The sequence below is a fragment of the Nelumbo lutea genome, chromosome 6 (genome assembly GCF_056320005.1).
Source record: "Nelumbo lutea isolate HS-2025 chromosome 6, American lotus-T2T, whole genome shotgun sequence".
NCBI classification, from domain to species: domain Eukaryota; kingdom Viridiplantae; phylum Streptophyta; class Magnoliopsida; order Proteales; family Nelumbonaceae; genus Nelumbo; species Nelumbo lutea.
This window is the reverse complement of record NC_142689.1, coordinates 9,599,528-9,614,229: the sequence shown is the minus strand read 5'-3', so window position 1 is coordinate 9,614,229 and position 14,702 is coordinate 9,599,528. Positions and strand designations below refer to the sequence as shown.

The following is a 14,702-nucleotide window of genomic DNA, read 5'->3' as shown; positions in this document are numbered from 1 at the left end:
ATAAAAACTATGTCAACTAATTCTCTCATGATTTCCTCAATAGAGGAGTAATATCTATGTACACTGTACAAAGGAGAGAAAATTCCTTGGTAAGGGTCCAAACACCTAGGTCGGTCAACTGGTTGGTGGTCCCAAGTGCCTTAATGGTCAATTAGTAGATGCTCTTGTACGACAAGACCAAGTTTTTCTTGAGGTGATAATTGTCCTTGCTTGTATCTTGTAATCACCTCATACTAATAATGTATTCTCTCCTTAATAAACAATTCTTAAAGACTTTGAGGTTGGACCTAATAATTGATTATAAACTATCAGAACAAATGTCAGTACTCTTGATTTAGCAAAATCAATCCTTACATGAAGAAAAGTGGATTCCCATCCAAGAATGGAACCATGGTTCATAACATTTCATCCTATGCCCTCAGTTGATTGCTAGTTTGCTAGCAAACCTAGGGCTGTCAACGGTCCGGGTCTGGTTTGGGACAGGGCAGAACCTTTCCAAACCGATTGTTAAAACCAATAGTACCGGAACCTAACCAGACCCGATCATCTCTATTATTTCAAAATCGGTACCGAACCATTTAGTAATCAGGACAATCAGGTCTAACCCGATTGGACCCGATTAAAAAACCCTATTAATACTTAAGACCTATATTTTTTGATAAGAAAAAAAAATATTCAATAACCTATTATCAGTAAATGTGACGAACCGGAAAATGGAAAGGGTTTTAGGTTTTAAACCTGCCTAAAATTACAATGTTAGATGTGCAAAATACTTATCTTACATGTAAAATAACAAAATATGTAAAATATAATAGGTATATAAAATCGGTTTGGGTCCAGTCGTTTTGGGACAGCCAAAACCGGTCCCGAACCAATAATAATCGGGACAGAAAAATCAAAATCGGAACCGACCCATTGGAATGATTCATAGAACCAGAACCAATATAAACAGTTTGAACGGTTTGGGTCTGTCGGGTAGACCTGACCCATTGACAGGCCTATGCAAACCATGGTTTTCCTCAAGTTCATAGAAATCAAACAAAGCATTGGTAAGAAAAATAAGTAAAATATATGGGAAGTTATTCTCACTAAAGCTTAAATGGTTACTTAAAGTGTTTACAGTGTGAACAACAGAGAAAAGGAATACATGTTGACGACTTTTATTGAAGATTAATGAGTTTTATGATGCTTTTCTGAGTAGATGTTTTATGTTAGTTGTTAGATAGGAGGTGGGGACCACAGTAGTTATGCGAGTCCAAATTTTATTATGTTTTTTGAGTGTTATATATGCTGTTTTATGTTTTGCCGCCCATAAGTGCATAGTTGTCTTTGTACTGTTCTATTATTTTAGTATAAATAATAAGTGAAGGGGGCGGCCAGATTATTGCTCTCTTTTCTTTCAACTTCTCTTCTTCTCCTTCTCTCTTCAAGAAACTACTTTCTTTCATATTTTTTTAATTCAACAGATTTCTACTTGGTATCAGAGCATCGGCTAGGGTTTCTTGAAGCATTCTCATGCAGCCCGTGCCCAGTTCTTGGAGTTTTTGGTGGGATCTAGACATCAAGAAGGTGATCTACTGTTTGACATCAAAATCAGGAAGAACTGGAGTACGGGGAAGAGTCCCAGAAAAGTTGGACTCTTTGTTTTTGATATGATCTTGGGTGCCCAGGTATTGTTAGTTTTCTTTTGATTTTCTGAAAAGGGCGGTTTGGTTTCTGAAATTTTCTAGGCCTCCCAGAGTGATCGGTTCACTTTTCTCTCTATTGGGAGGCATGGGGAGGAGAGAGATTTCCCTCCAACTAGGGTTTTCTTCTTCCGAAAGGGTTGGTTTATGTGTGTGTGGTATTAAATTATTTTTTGAAGGTCTTCAATCTTTTTTTTTTCTTACTGTTGAACTGTTTGAAGTAAAACAGAGAGTTGGAATATCGGGATGAAATCTACCGTACTATGGGACTGGGTGTTGGAGGTAGTAGTGATATTTTTTGGTCTAGGATCATTACTACAGTAAAACTTGATGGCAAAAATTATTTGGAGTGGGCACAATCAGCTAAGATGTCTACTGGTGCCCGTGGAAAATTAGGGTATCTCACTGGAGAGGAGAAGAAACCTGATACAGACTCTTCCCGATGGGTGCAAGAGGATTACATGGTAATGTCTTGGTTGTGTAATTCTATGTTACCTCATATTGCAAAAAATTTCCTATGGACTAATACTGCTAAGGAGATTTGGGATGGAGTAACTGAAACCTACTCTCAGAATCAAAATGAAGCCAGAGCCTATCAGTTAAGAAATCGGGTGATAAGTATGAAATAGGGAGAAAAACCTCTTGTTGTGTATTTCTCCATGCTGAAAACCCTATGGCAAGAAATAGATCACTTAGAAACCGTGGTATGGGAAAGTGTAAATGATGCAACAACTTATCACAAACTGATAGAGAGGAATAGGGTTTTTGAATTCTTGGCAGGGCTGAACCCTGAATTTGACATTGCTAAGCAGTAGATTCTTTCTAGGGAGGGTGTGACACTCTCTCAGGCCTATGCTTTTGTCTCTGGAGAGGAGAGTAGAAGGAATGTAATGCTGAGACAGCTTGGGATTGACCAGTCGGCTATGGTTGGTACAACAAAACCTAAGCCGAATGGAGACAGGGGGAGTAGTGAGACTAGAAGGGAAGATAAGAAGGATTTGGTGTGTGATTATTGCAAGAATCCTAAGCATACCAGGGACACTTGTTGGAAGCTTCATCCAAATCTTATGCTTGCTCGGATAAGAAACAAGAAGGGAAATGCAAATGTAGCCACTACAGGAGACTCTTCAGCCCCTCTCCCAAATTGATTGGGAATCCATTACAGTAGCAGCAGTGAGAACAAAATTAGAGAGGTTTGGACAGCTTATAAGTAAGAAAGGTTCACCCAGTTCTAAATTCCAGATGGACAGCAGAATGCAGGAGCCAAGTACACCACTTTCTTTACACATACAGGTAGTTCATATGCAACTGCAAATATTGCATCCACTTCAGGTAAGGAGGGATCTCCCTGGATTATAGACTTAGGAGCATCTGAGCATATGACTAATGCCCCTACCATTTTCAGTTCCTATCAGTTGTGCTCTGGTAGAGATAGAGTCTCTACAGCAGATGGTTCACATATGCCCATTGTTGGGAAGGGGATAGTTAGAGTGACCAATGATATAACTTTGTCCTCTGTTTTACATGTCCCTAAACTTCATACCAACTTGCTATCTGTTAGTTCTTTGACAAAAAATTTGAATTGTTCTGTGACCTTTCTTCCTGGTAATTGTGTTTTGTAGGATCTGGAGTTAAAGAAGATGATTGGGAGTGGTCGTGAGGTGAATGGAGTCTACCTTCTGGATGAGATTCCGAGACATCAGGGCCATCATGTTAGCAGTAGCAGTAGTAGTGGGTCAGAGTCAGTAAACCAGATTATGCTTTGGCACAACCGCTTGGGGCATCTTTCTTTTAGTTCTTTGAAATGTCTTTTCCCAAAATTGTTTGAGTTTGTTCAATTATCTACTTTGGAGTGTGAGAGTTGTCAGTTAGGAAAGCATTGTAAGACAGTCTTTTAAACCAAGTAATAAAATAAGTACTTCTGCTTTTAATATTGTTCACACTGATGTATGGGGGGCCATATCAAATCCCTTCCATGGGAGGATTCCGTTACTTTCTCTTGTTTGTGGATGCTTATACACGATATAATTGGATATATTTGATGAGATCACGTGATGAGGTTCCTAACTTAGTACAACTATTCCACTAGATGGTTCTCACACAATTTGGAGTGAGAACTAAGGTTTTTAGATCAGATAATGCTAGAGAGTACTTTGAGAAGGACCTAACCATGTATCTCTTAGAACATGGTGTAGTTCATCATAGCAGTTGTGCATATACACCACAACAGAATGGAGTTGCTGAGAGGAAAAACAGACACATTGTGGAGGTGGCAAGGAGTCTTATGGTGTGTGCTTCAGTTCCTATGCAGTTCTGGGGAGATGCAGTTCTTACAGCTGTACATGTGATTAACTGTGTTCCTTCACGGACTTTGGCATTTAAGGTGCCATTTAGCCTCCTTTTTCTAGATGGAGAGATATTTCATATACTTCTGAGGGTTTTTGGTTGTGTTTCTTTTGTTCACATTCTTGGCCCTCATCGCAAGAAATTGGATTCTAAGGCCAAGAAATGTGTTTTTCTTGGGTATGCTCAGAACCAAAAGGGGTATTGCTGTTATGACCCAGTGTCGAGGAGCAGATTTGTCACTATGGATGTTACCTTTTATGAATCCACATTCTTCTTCTCGAGTGGTTCTCCTCAGGGAGAGAGTTTTGGGGAGGAGAATTCACAATCTGTTCCTCTTCCTGTTTCTGTGGTACCTTCATCAGTTCAGCCAACATCAGTTCAGCCAGCACCTGCACCCACAATTTCATTACTTGAGCCACTACGGGCAGCCTCACTGCAATATCAACGCCGGCAGATGATGGTTGACTCCACACATCCTTGGCCCACACCACTTGAGCCTATTATGTTTTTTGATGATAATGTTTTTGTCCCTAACACCATTGTTGCAACTGATCCCATTGACCTTGATCTTCCCATTGCACTTCGTAAGGGGAAGAGAAAGTGTACAACTCACTGCATTTCACACCATCTTTCCTACAGTGCCTTGTCACCCTCCTATCGTGCTTTTCTTTCTTCCCTGGATTCTGTCTATACCCAAGAATGTTACTGAGGCTCTCTCCAAACCTGAGTAGAAAACAACAATGCAAGATGAGATGGATGCTTTGGTCGAAAACCAAACTTGGAAAATAGTTGATCTCCCCCCAGACAAGGAGACAGTCGGATGTTGATGGGTATTCACAGTGAAGTATAAGGTCGATGGCAAGATAGAGAGGTACAAGGCAAGATTGGTAGCAAAAGGGTATACATAGACCTATGGTGTTGATTATCTGGAAACCTTTGCACCAATAGCTAAGATGAGATCAGTTCGTATTCTTTTATCTCTAGCAGCCACCTATTCATGGCCCTTGTTCTAGGTTGATGTCAAAAATGCTTTCCTCAATGGTGACTTACAGGAGGAGGTATATATGGACATTCCAGCAGGCTTTTATGAAAATGTTGGTAAAGGAAAGGTGTGTAGACTCAAAAAATCTCTGTATGGACTGAAACGGTCACCTAGGGATTGGTTTGACAGATTCAGAGGGGCACTCATCCATTTTGGATACACACAAACACAGTCTGATCACACCCTCTTCGTGAAGAGGAGAGATGCTTTGGTGTCAATTCTGATTGTGTATGTGGATGATATAGTGGTGACAGGAAATGATTTGGAGGAGATTGATGATTTCAAAAAATCATTGTAGAAAGAATTTGAGATCAAAGATCTTGGTGAGCTCAAATACTTCTTAGGGATTTCACAGAGAAAGTATGGGATCTTTATTTCACAGAGAAAGTATGTACTTGACCTACCTGCGAGAGACTGGGAAGCTGGGGACCAAACCAGCGGACACTCCTATTGATCCAAATCACAGAATTAATGGTGTGGATGGTGAATTGGTAAAGGATGTGGGGAGATATCAAAGAATGGTGGGCCGACTGTTGTATTTGTGTACGACACGACTAGATATTTCTTATGTTGTCAGTGTTGTGAGTCAGTACATGCATGCACCTCGGGTTCAACACTTGGAAGCTATTGAGAGAATATTTGCATATCCGAAAAAGCACCCTGGCAGAGGCATTCTTTTCTCAAATCATGAGAATATGAAGCTAGAATCCTCTACGGATGCAAACTGGGTAGGATGCTTAGATGACATGAGGTCTACATCAGGAATGTGTACCTTTATAGGTGGAAACTTGATTTCCTGGAAGAGTAAGAAACAAGCGGTTGTGGCAAGGTCAAGTGCAGAGGCAGAGTATAGATCCATGGCTCATGGTGTCTCAGAACTTCTTTGGGTTAGATCTCTTTTGAGTGAGATTGGGGTGAAAGCAAAGGAACCTATGATGTTATACTATGACAATCAGGGTGCAATCAATATTGCCCACAATCCAATTCAGCATGATAGGACAAAACACATTGAAGTTGATAGACACTTTATAAGAGAAAGGGTAACAACCAGAGAAGTGTGTTTGCCTTATGTCTCTTCAAAGTTGCAGCTGGCTGATGTTTTCACTAAAGGGGTGGCAAGGAACAAGCTTGAACATGATCTATGCAAACTGGGAATGTGTGACGTTTACTCCCAACTTGAGGGGGAGTGTTGAAGATTAATTAGTTTTATGATGTTTTTCTGAGTAGATGTTTTATGTTAGTTGTTAGATAGGAGGTGGAGACCTTAGTAGTTATGTCAGTCCAAATTTTATTATGTTTTTTGAGTATTATATATATGCTGTTTTATGTTTTGCTGCCCTATAAGTGCATAGTTGTCTTTGTACTGTTCTATAATTTTAGCATAAATAATAAGTGAAGGGTCGGCCAGATTATTGCTCTCTTTTCTTTCAACTTCTCTTCTTCTCTTCTTCTCCTTCTCTCTTCCTTCTCTCTTCAAGAAACTACTTTCTTTCATATTTTTTTAATTCAGCAAATTTCTACTACTTTCATAAAAAGTAAAATATATACCCAACTAATCAAGCAATCATTTGTTGGCCCAATACCTCCCAAAAGAGTTTGACTGTCCGACTCCCTTCAGAATAACCACCAGTGTATCGAGTATTATTCCTTAAATCATCAATATCAATATCATGGTTTCCACCAGAAAGTAACTGCATATGGAAAATCATGGATAAAGTAAGTAGATAATTAATAACATGAAAAAATTTGGCAGAACATTCAAGTAGCACATTCCCTCAGAAACTTAACTGTATCTAAAACTATGAAAGAAACTTTGAGCTTTCAAATCAGAGTAATATAACATAGATTAATATCCAAACACAGCAAAAAGTTAAAAGAAATAAAGCATCTAGTAGTCAACATAAAAATGGGCTGAATTCTTAGCAGGTGGTGTTTATATTTCATTCTATGTCTTTACAGGTTGTGGGGTTCAATCATCTAGAGCAAGACTATCATGGTTGCAAGGATTTCAGCATCAGTTTATGGTTCTTTACAGGCTAGACAGAAAACTGAATAACCTGGCTTTTCTATCCATGATGTTCAAGTCTTCAAGAAAACTTGTTTGTGTCTACCTAAAACTTCACTACATGATTATGTTATATGGGAGTTACATACAGATGGAATTGCTGGGCAATTTGGTCAAGACAAGGCCACAGGTATGGTCAAAGATTACTTCTATTGGCCAATCCTTAAGGCTGGTGTTGATTGTGTGCAGTATTTGTCAACTGGGAAAGGGGAGAAAGAAGAATACAGGGTTCTACACTCCTTTATCAATTCCACATGAGTCTTGGCAAGAATTTTTTATTGAATTTGTTCTAGGTCTGCCCAAGACAGCAAGGGGTCATGATTCCATTTAGGATGTGGTAGACAGTTTCTTTAAAATGGCCCACTTTATTCCTTGTAGTAAGACATTAGATGCCTCGAATGTGGCAAATGTATTCTTTAGAGAAGTCCGTTTGCATGTGTTCCTGTTACTATTTTTTTAATAGATGTCTGATCAAGATATTTTTTTAATAGATGTCTGATCAAGATATGAACTTCATGAGTTACTTTTAGAAGACAATATGGAAACTCCTCGGTATAAAGCTGAATTTCTTATCTTCTTTCCACCCTAAGGCTGATGACCAAACTGAAGTAGTTAATAAGTCTCATTGATTTTCTGTGTTGCTTAGTTAGTGATCATACTTCTAGGTAGGATCTCATCCAACCTATGCCTAAATTTGCTTACAGTAGTTCAATTAACAGGTCAATTGGCAGAAGTCCTTTTGAGATAGTTACTGGAATTCGACGTAAGAGGCCTATTGATTTATTATCTTTGCCACCAAATGCCAGGACTAGCATAGAGGTTGAAGGTTTTGCTTGCTACATGAGAGAAATCCATGATGATGTTAGATGCAAAATTGCTCTTGGAAATGATGCATACAAAGCCAAGGCTGATTTACATAGGTGCCTAGCTGATTTTCAGGAGGGTGATGATGGTGCATATACGTCCTGAATGCTTTCCTAAGGGCCTTTATAAGAAGCTTTACTCCAAAAATGCAGGTCCCTACAAGATCACCAAGAAAGTTAATTCCAATGCCTATGTTCTAGAACTGACAAGTGATATGGGAATCAGTCCAATCTTTAATGGTGATGATGTGATTGCCATGGTCATATTGACTATCTTGCAGTCTCATTGCCTAATCTGCTTTAGGTTCCATGTACTAATGTGCCTGAAGATATTCTTGATGAGAAACTGATATCTACAACAAGTGGGGGATGGCAGAAGTTTCTTGTGAAGTGGAAGAACCAACTTCGTTCAGAATAAATCATTGCACATGGATTACAGTTGAAGACTTGTGTCATCTTAATTCACATCTTTTCAGACAGTATCATGCCTTTAACTCAACATGATTGAGTTCTCTCAAGCCAAGGGGAGATGATGGGGATCAATCCAGGCCTTACATATTATATGCTATGACTAGACCTAACATATCATATGCTATTTCTTTTTATCAATAACAGATCATATGCTATTAGTGTTGTTAATCAATACATGCATGAACCAAGGAGCACACATCTTGCAACTGTTGATAGGATACTGGCCTATCTGAAGAAGCATTCTAGTAGAGGAATTTTACACAGTAGACATGGACACATGAAAATAGAAGTTAAAAGTGATTTAGGTTAGGCTAGATGTAGTGATGATAGGTGGTCTACGTCAAGTGATTGTGTGTGCTAGTGGTAATTTGGTGTCTTGGAAGTATAAAAAGCAAAATAATGTTGCCCATTCCAATGCTGAAGTATGGCTCATGGTATGTCTGAAGTGTCTCATGGCTAACTTGGAGAGTTTGGCATTGACTTGGAGAAGCCGTTGATGTTATATTGTAACAACCAAGCTGCTACTAACATTGCACATAATCCAATACAACATAATAAAACTAAAATATTTAGATTCACCAGCATTTTCTTAGGGAGGGGATTGCATCTAGAGAAGTCTACTTGCACTATGTTTCTTCTGATATGCAATTGACCAACATCTTTTCCAAGGCTGTTGTTAATTCCAAGCTGGAACCAGATTTATGCAAGTTATTCCCAAATTGAGGGGGAATGTTGAGGAGTTATGCATTATGTTACACGTCTTAGTTTATTTCCTTTATATGTTCTTTATTCTTGTATGTGGTGACAGGGTAGTTTGGTCATTATACATTCTTTTATTCCATTGATATGAATGAAAGTGAAGAGGGAGGCAGCATTTTTTTTTGTTTCCCCACATTCCTCTCTCTCTCTCTTCTCTTCTCTTCTCTTCTCTCCTCTTCTTACTTTGCATCAAGCCTATTGATTCAGATTTGATTTTATTATTTTTTCTCATTTGACAAGAAAATCAATCAATAACCAATACACCAAACCATCTCTTTTAACCAAGCGGGCAATGCTAATTACAACCAAGTTAGAAACAAACACATGACACTAAATTTCATTGGAGATATCTTAGAGTTTCTCTCCTAACAAATTGACAGATTGATCACATCTCCACATAGTTTTTCATTTCTTGGGGAAGGCCCCAGGGTTGCCTCTAACACAAATATCAGAAGGGGGCTGCCTCTGACACCAAATAGAAGCATGAAACGTTTCCAAATCAGTTGCAAATGCCCGGAATATAAAAATATTATTAATAGTCTCCCCACTTTTCTTGCATAAAATGCACAGGCAATGACATAACTTCCAAGTATTTCTCCTTTGTAGTAATGCAGATATATTGGTGTTTCTCTCCTCCAAATGGTAATTATTACAACATGAAGTAGGCTTGCACATCCATTGACCAAAAGAAACCAATAATTCCTTTTAACCCAATTTAGAACTTAACAATTTCACTTATGACTAACGGACTATGAATTGTATAATTCATGACTCATGAGGTAGGTATAGCTAAAGTACTTAAAATTGTAGCATACTTCAATTCCAATTACCAAGGACTCCAAGGAAGAAAATAACATACACAAATACCAATGATATTCCTATGAGGAAAGGGAGGAGGATAAAAAGAAGTGAAAGTATGAAAAGGACACACCTGATTAAATTCACTTGCATTAAATAAGCTCAACCAGGATGGTGATATCAGATCAATCAACCCTCTGTAAAATGCATTTGCCAAAGGCAATATCTGCAAACCAACATCCAGAAGCAAGGAAAAATATACTACGTTGAAACAAAAAAGATCAAAATCTTGCAGATCTGGCACTACATTTTGTACCTGACGGTTAAGTTTATAGTCTGCAATGGCATGAATATACTGCAATTTGTTCTCATTTGTGACAGCAACATCTTTTCCACCAAGTTTAAGCTCAGTGACAATCCGTTTGCCTAGTATTTCCTCAGTAACTGTGAAATCTAAGGAGAGTTCTTTCACATCACCATCATAATTCTGTAGAAATAAAGCCAATAAAAGTCAAAACAAATTGGAAAATTAAGAAATCATGTGTTTGAGCAGGTGAATAAACATTTAAATCATTAACATTCCTAAGGATTAAATGAAATGAAATTGCAACATGGCCTCCAAAACAGGCAAATACACCTAGTATGATACAAAATTCGATGCAGGGTTTATTCATATAGTATTCTACTTCTATAATTTACTACTCTACTAAAGATCCTACAAGTCAGGGATATTGTGCACACACAAATGAAATGTTCTATGCTTAAAATTTCCTCTGATATAACAAGAAAGTTTACCTTTACATACATAAGATTCCTGTACAGCTCTGAATCTAATGTTGATAGTTCATCAAGAAAACTATAACGGCCTAAAAGCTTTTGTACAAAAACGTGTGAAAAATAATAATCTAATAATATCCCTTCATAAAGTGCTTTCCCAACAACTCTCCCAAGGAACTCAATCATCTGGATCCCATTCTCCATAAACCTCGCTGCTGTATTAGGAATTAAAAGTCTTTCTGAAGTTGAGGTCTGAGAAAACAATCCATGCCTACAAAGGTGAAGATGAATTTCGGCTGTTACATTGGAAGAACACTCTTGATATGGAATGACAGAGTTGTAATCTTATAATGAAGAAATTTATTCAAACTTACTCAGGATCAAAAGCTGCTCTTGAGATATCAGTCAAGAACTCTTTGGACAAACCACCATAGTCCAGGCCAGCCTCTGGAAGGCCACATTCACTGACAAATGAAACATGTATCGATGATTTTAGCTTTGACCCAAGGGTGTTTAACTGCCTAAATCCATCTTCAACTATATGATTCCGGCGAACTACTATCTCTATTGAACCTGGACCCGGTCGAGCCACTTCACCTGCCATTCTTCGAGAAGCTTTGTCCAACTTGATAAATTCTCTAAACATCTGAACCCTGCAAATGGATCAGCTCTATCAGAAATCATTTTCCATAGAACTCCAGCTGAAGTCCCAATAATTGATAATTCAGAACCAACTCAAGCAGATGGACACAAAACCTTAGCCCCGGGGCTTTGGAGCAAATGTGGAAATACTAGTAAGTTTAAATTGTAAGGTTGGAAATATATGCATTTGAGGAACCTAAGGGTAGCGTAGCCTCAAGAGAAATTCAATTAAGATATTTAGCTACATGCTTCGGGCTCAAATTACTGCACCAGAGACTATTTCAAGATAAAATTGAGGTTCAAATTAGACATTGAGCAACCACAAAATGAGGATTGTAGTGGTGAAAAAAGACATACGGACCCATGTCATAGTTCAGGAGTTATCACCTATTCACCCTCTCCACATATACCCATAGAGCTACAAAGCTCTATGAGTACCCTCATTCAAGCCACCAAGGTCCCTTGGGTTTGGAGGCACTTTCAAAGATCAAAGGTAAGTGATCCTTCTGGCATATTTAAAAAGTGATGGCAATGCTATTTTTTATGGGATCAGGTGCTACTGCAGTTGCTTCTACAATGGTTCAAGTTGATTAATCTTTGGGCTTCCAGATGAAACAAGTGAAGGGTGATTTTCAGGTAACCATCAGTGGAGTTTATTGGTTGGAACTTGGAATTAAGACACACCTTACAAAATAGTCTAGCCAGAGGAGCTACTGGGAAAGCTATGTGATATTGGAGAAACTCTGCACCAGGGTAGAGGCTAGTCTTTTTTGCATCTGTAATTTAATTTGCTTCTCCTGACATGCTTAAAAGTTGGATCTTGAGTACCCTTTATTAAGAACCTATACCCTTGAATCTCCTTTCTCTCTACTGGTTTAATAAAGTCTGTTGGAGAATTAAAACCTATTCAGGGACCTCACCTCTAGTTTTCTCCACTGGCTAAACGAAAACACATGAAAAAAAAAATCGGGTGCTACTAACCCAGAATCATTTCCCTAAAGTCAAAGGTGCTCTCCAATCACCAAAATTAGGGTTTCATAGGACATGACAACCTGGGAGGAAGAGAAAAAGTCTAACCACTCCTACCTGGAACTCCAGAAATCTTCCCAACCTGGATCAATTTCAATATTGATCAAGAAGCTTCTCTTCTAGCCCCAAGCGCCAGCTTAAAACTATCTTTAGACCCCCTTAATTCAAATTCTCTAGTTTTATAGGTTTTTCAGGAAACTCTCCAAGAATCTGTCTTGGGCTCAAACAAAGACTATATTCTTCTCTGAAACCCTCCCCCAACTGGGCTGTGTAAGCTGTTAATCTATCAGCCAATCAGTTCTCCATACACAGTGTATGGGCCTAAAAGAGAAAATCGAAGAAGGAGAAAGATGGAGGAAGAAAGAGTTCAGAAGAAGAAGAGAAGGAAAGAAAGAAGAGAGTGTATCAATGCTCTTTTCAGTCCCCTAATCGCTTTTATAAATCTGATTGTAACCATCAGATACAATTACAAGAGTGCCCTCAATAAGGCGGGTACTTATGGACAATAAAAAGAAAGAAAACTGGCCCAATAATTGGGAAAAAGGGCAGCCCAGCCCATCATCTTTACAATTTACAATCAAGTATCAAGCATCCCTCCACTTAGGCTGCAAGGGTAATTCTTACTACTTACTAGTTACAACCTAAAGTGTCAGATTTTTTAAACCATTCATAGATACTTTTAGAACAGCTTCTTTTTTTATCAGTAACCAGATAAAAGATCTTTGTTAATACAAAATTGAGAAGCATACAATCATCTAGCTCCTAAAAAGGTGCCAAATCTTACTAATCAAAAAGAGGACCAGATGCAAAATAACTTGAGGAAAGGCAACCCCAAAATGATATCATACTCCAAGCAGTAATAGGAAAAAAAACCAAATTCCTATGCCGATTTTAAAATATCATAGCCTGACAAACTGTTTAACCACAAGAATTGATGGTACACATTGAAATAATCCACCAATAAGTTCTCTTTACCAATTACTTTAAACAAAAAAAAGCCCAGAAATACATTGAAGAAAATACTCTTTTGGACAAGTTGGAACCAGCACTTTGGTGGTGGTGGGAGAAGGCCTTTGAAAGATGCTTTCACAAACATTTTTTCTATCTCCTACAAGAACAAAACTATCCCCCATTGTGTTTGCTTGTTCAACTTCGGTTTGGATCTCAATATTGGTCTAAGGAGAGAGGTTTGAGGTACTTTGAAGTGTTTGAAGTATTGAATTTGCTGAAATCCTTATAAGGGGTCTTCATTGATAACTCAAATTCTGATTGTAGAACTTGGATTGCAAACTTGTCTAGTTTGTTCACTTGCGCTTTTTTTTTGTCCTTTCTTCCTCCCCCAATTCTTTTCAGGCTTTTCCAGTTAAGGAAATCTAGAGTGACTAATGATACATTTGGATGATCAATATTTCCACTGATACCAACATTTTAAACCTTCACTACGTTACATTAAAGTATTTCTGTTCAGTTCTTTCTCAAAGTTGCACCTTTACCAGAATTTTCGGAATTAGATATACGAGGAAATTCATGAACAAGAAGTAAGAAAATGCAAGAAAGGTTCAGAAAATAAGGTTATATAGAAAACTGAGATTATTTATACCAATTAATGCCAATGAGTTGTCAAATTCAACCAGAGCGTCTAAGGGTGTTGGTAAAAAGAACAATCATAGATGAACTACATTTATGACAGAGTTTAATGAACAACTAAAAAAAACTAGAAAATAGGCTCTGAAAATGTAGTGAGCTGATTAAAAGAAGACAACTCTAGGCTCTGGAACTACAGAAATGAAAAGAGGAAATTTAAATGGCTGACTAAAGACATTGAAGTTCAATGCACTTGGGTAAAGAGAAGTGCAAATTCATTTGCAGATGGATTAGCTAGGCAAGGGGTGAATAGGAATTTTGTTTTTTGGGCTCAGATGTAATTGTTCATTTTCAATTTGGTTGTATGTTGGCATATTTGGAGAGTAAAGATATTTTAGCTCTCCTCCTCTGTAAGCTCATTCTCCATTAATGGAAGTTACTGTTATTGATAAAAAAAAAAAAAAAAGGCTAGAGAATATATAAACATTCTCCAGAACAGTCATTTAATATTCATAGGCCATGACCTTAGATGAAAGCACCTACAGGCTACAACAAGAGATGGCGTTTGTGGTAACATCTTGTTTTTTGGTTGCCAAGCTCATTATGACAAATTCCTAGATAGGCAATAGGGAGAGGGGATT

General features: G+C 38.0%; 1 protein-coding gene across 2 annotated transcripts in view; it reads right to left on the bottom strand.

Moving 5' to 3' along the window:
• UPL7 (ubiquitin-protein ligase 7) overlaps positions 1 to 14,702 on the bottom strand; it is a 29,871-nt gene that overhangs the window by 2,637 nt on the left and 12,532 nt on the right. For both annotated transcript variants that reach the window (XM_088949934.1, XM_088949935.1), the window contains exons 7-11: positions 11,181 to 11,459; positions 10,825 to 11,077; positions 10,346 to 10,516; positions 10,163 to 10,255; positions 6,657 to 6,764 (exon numbers count right to left, since the gene is read on the bottom strand). In XM_088949934.1, coding sequence (XP_088806060.1) covers positions 6,657 to 6,764; positions 10,163 to 10,255; positions 10,346 to 10,516; positions 10,825 to 11,077; positions 11,181 to 11,459 — 904 coding nt within the window. The remainder of the gene's footprint in view (positions 1 to 6,656; positions 6,765 to 10,162; positions 10,256 to 10,345; positions 10,517 to 10,824; positions 11,078 to 11,180; positions 11,460 to 14,702) is intronic.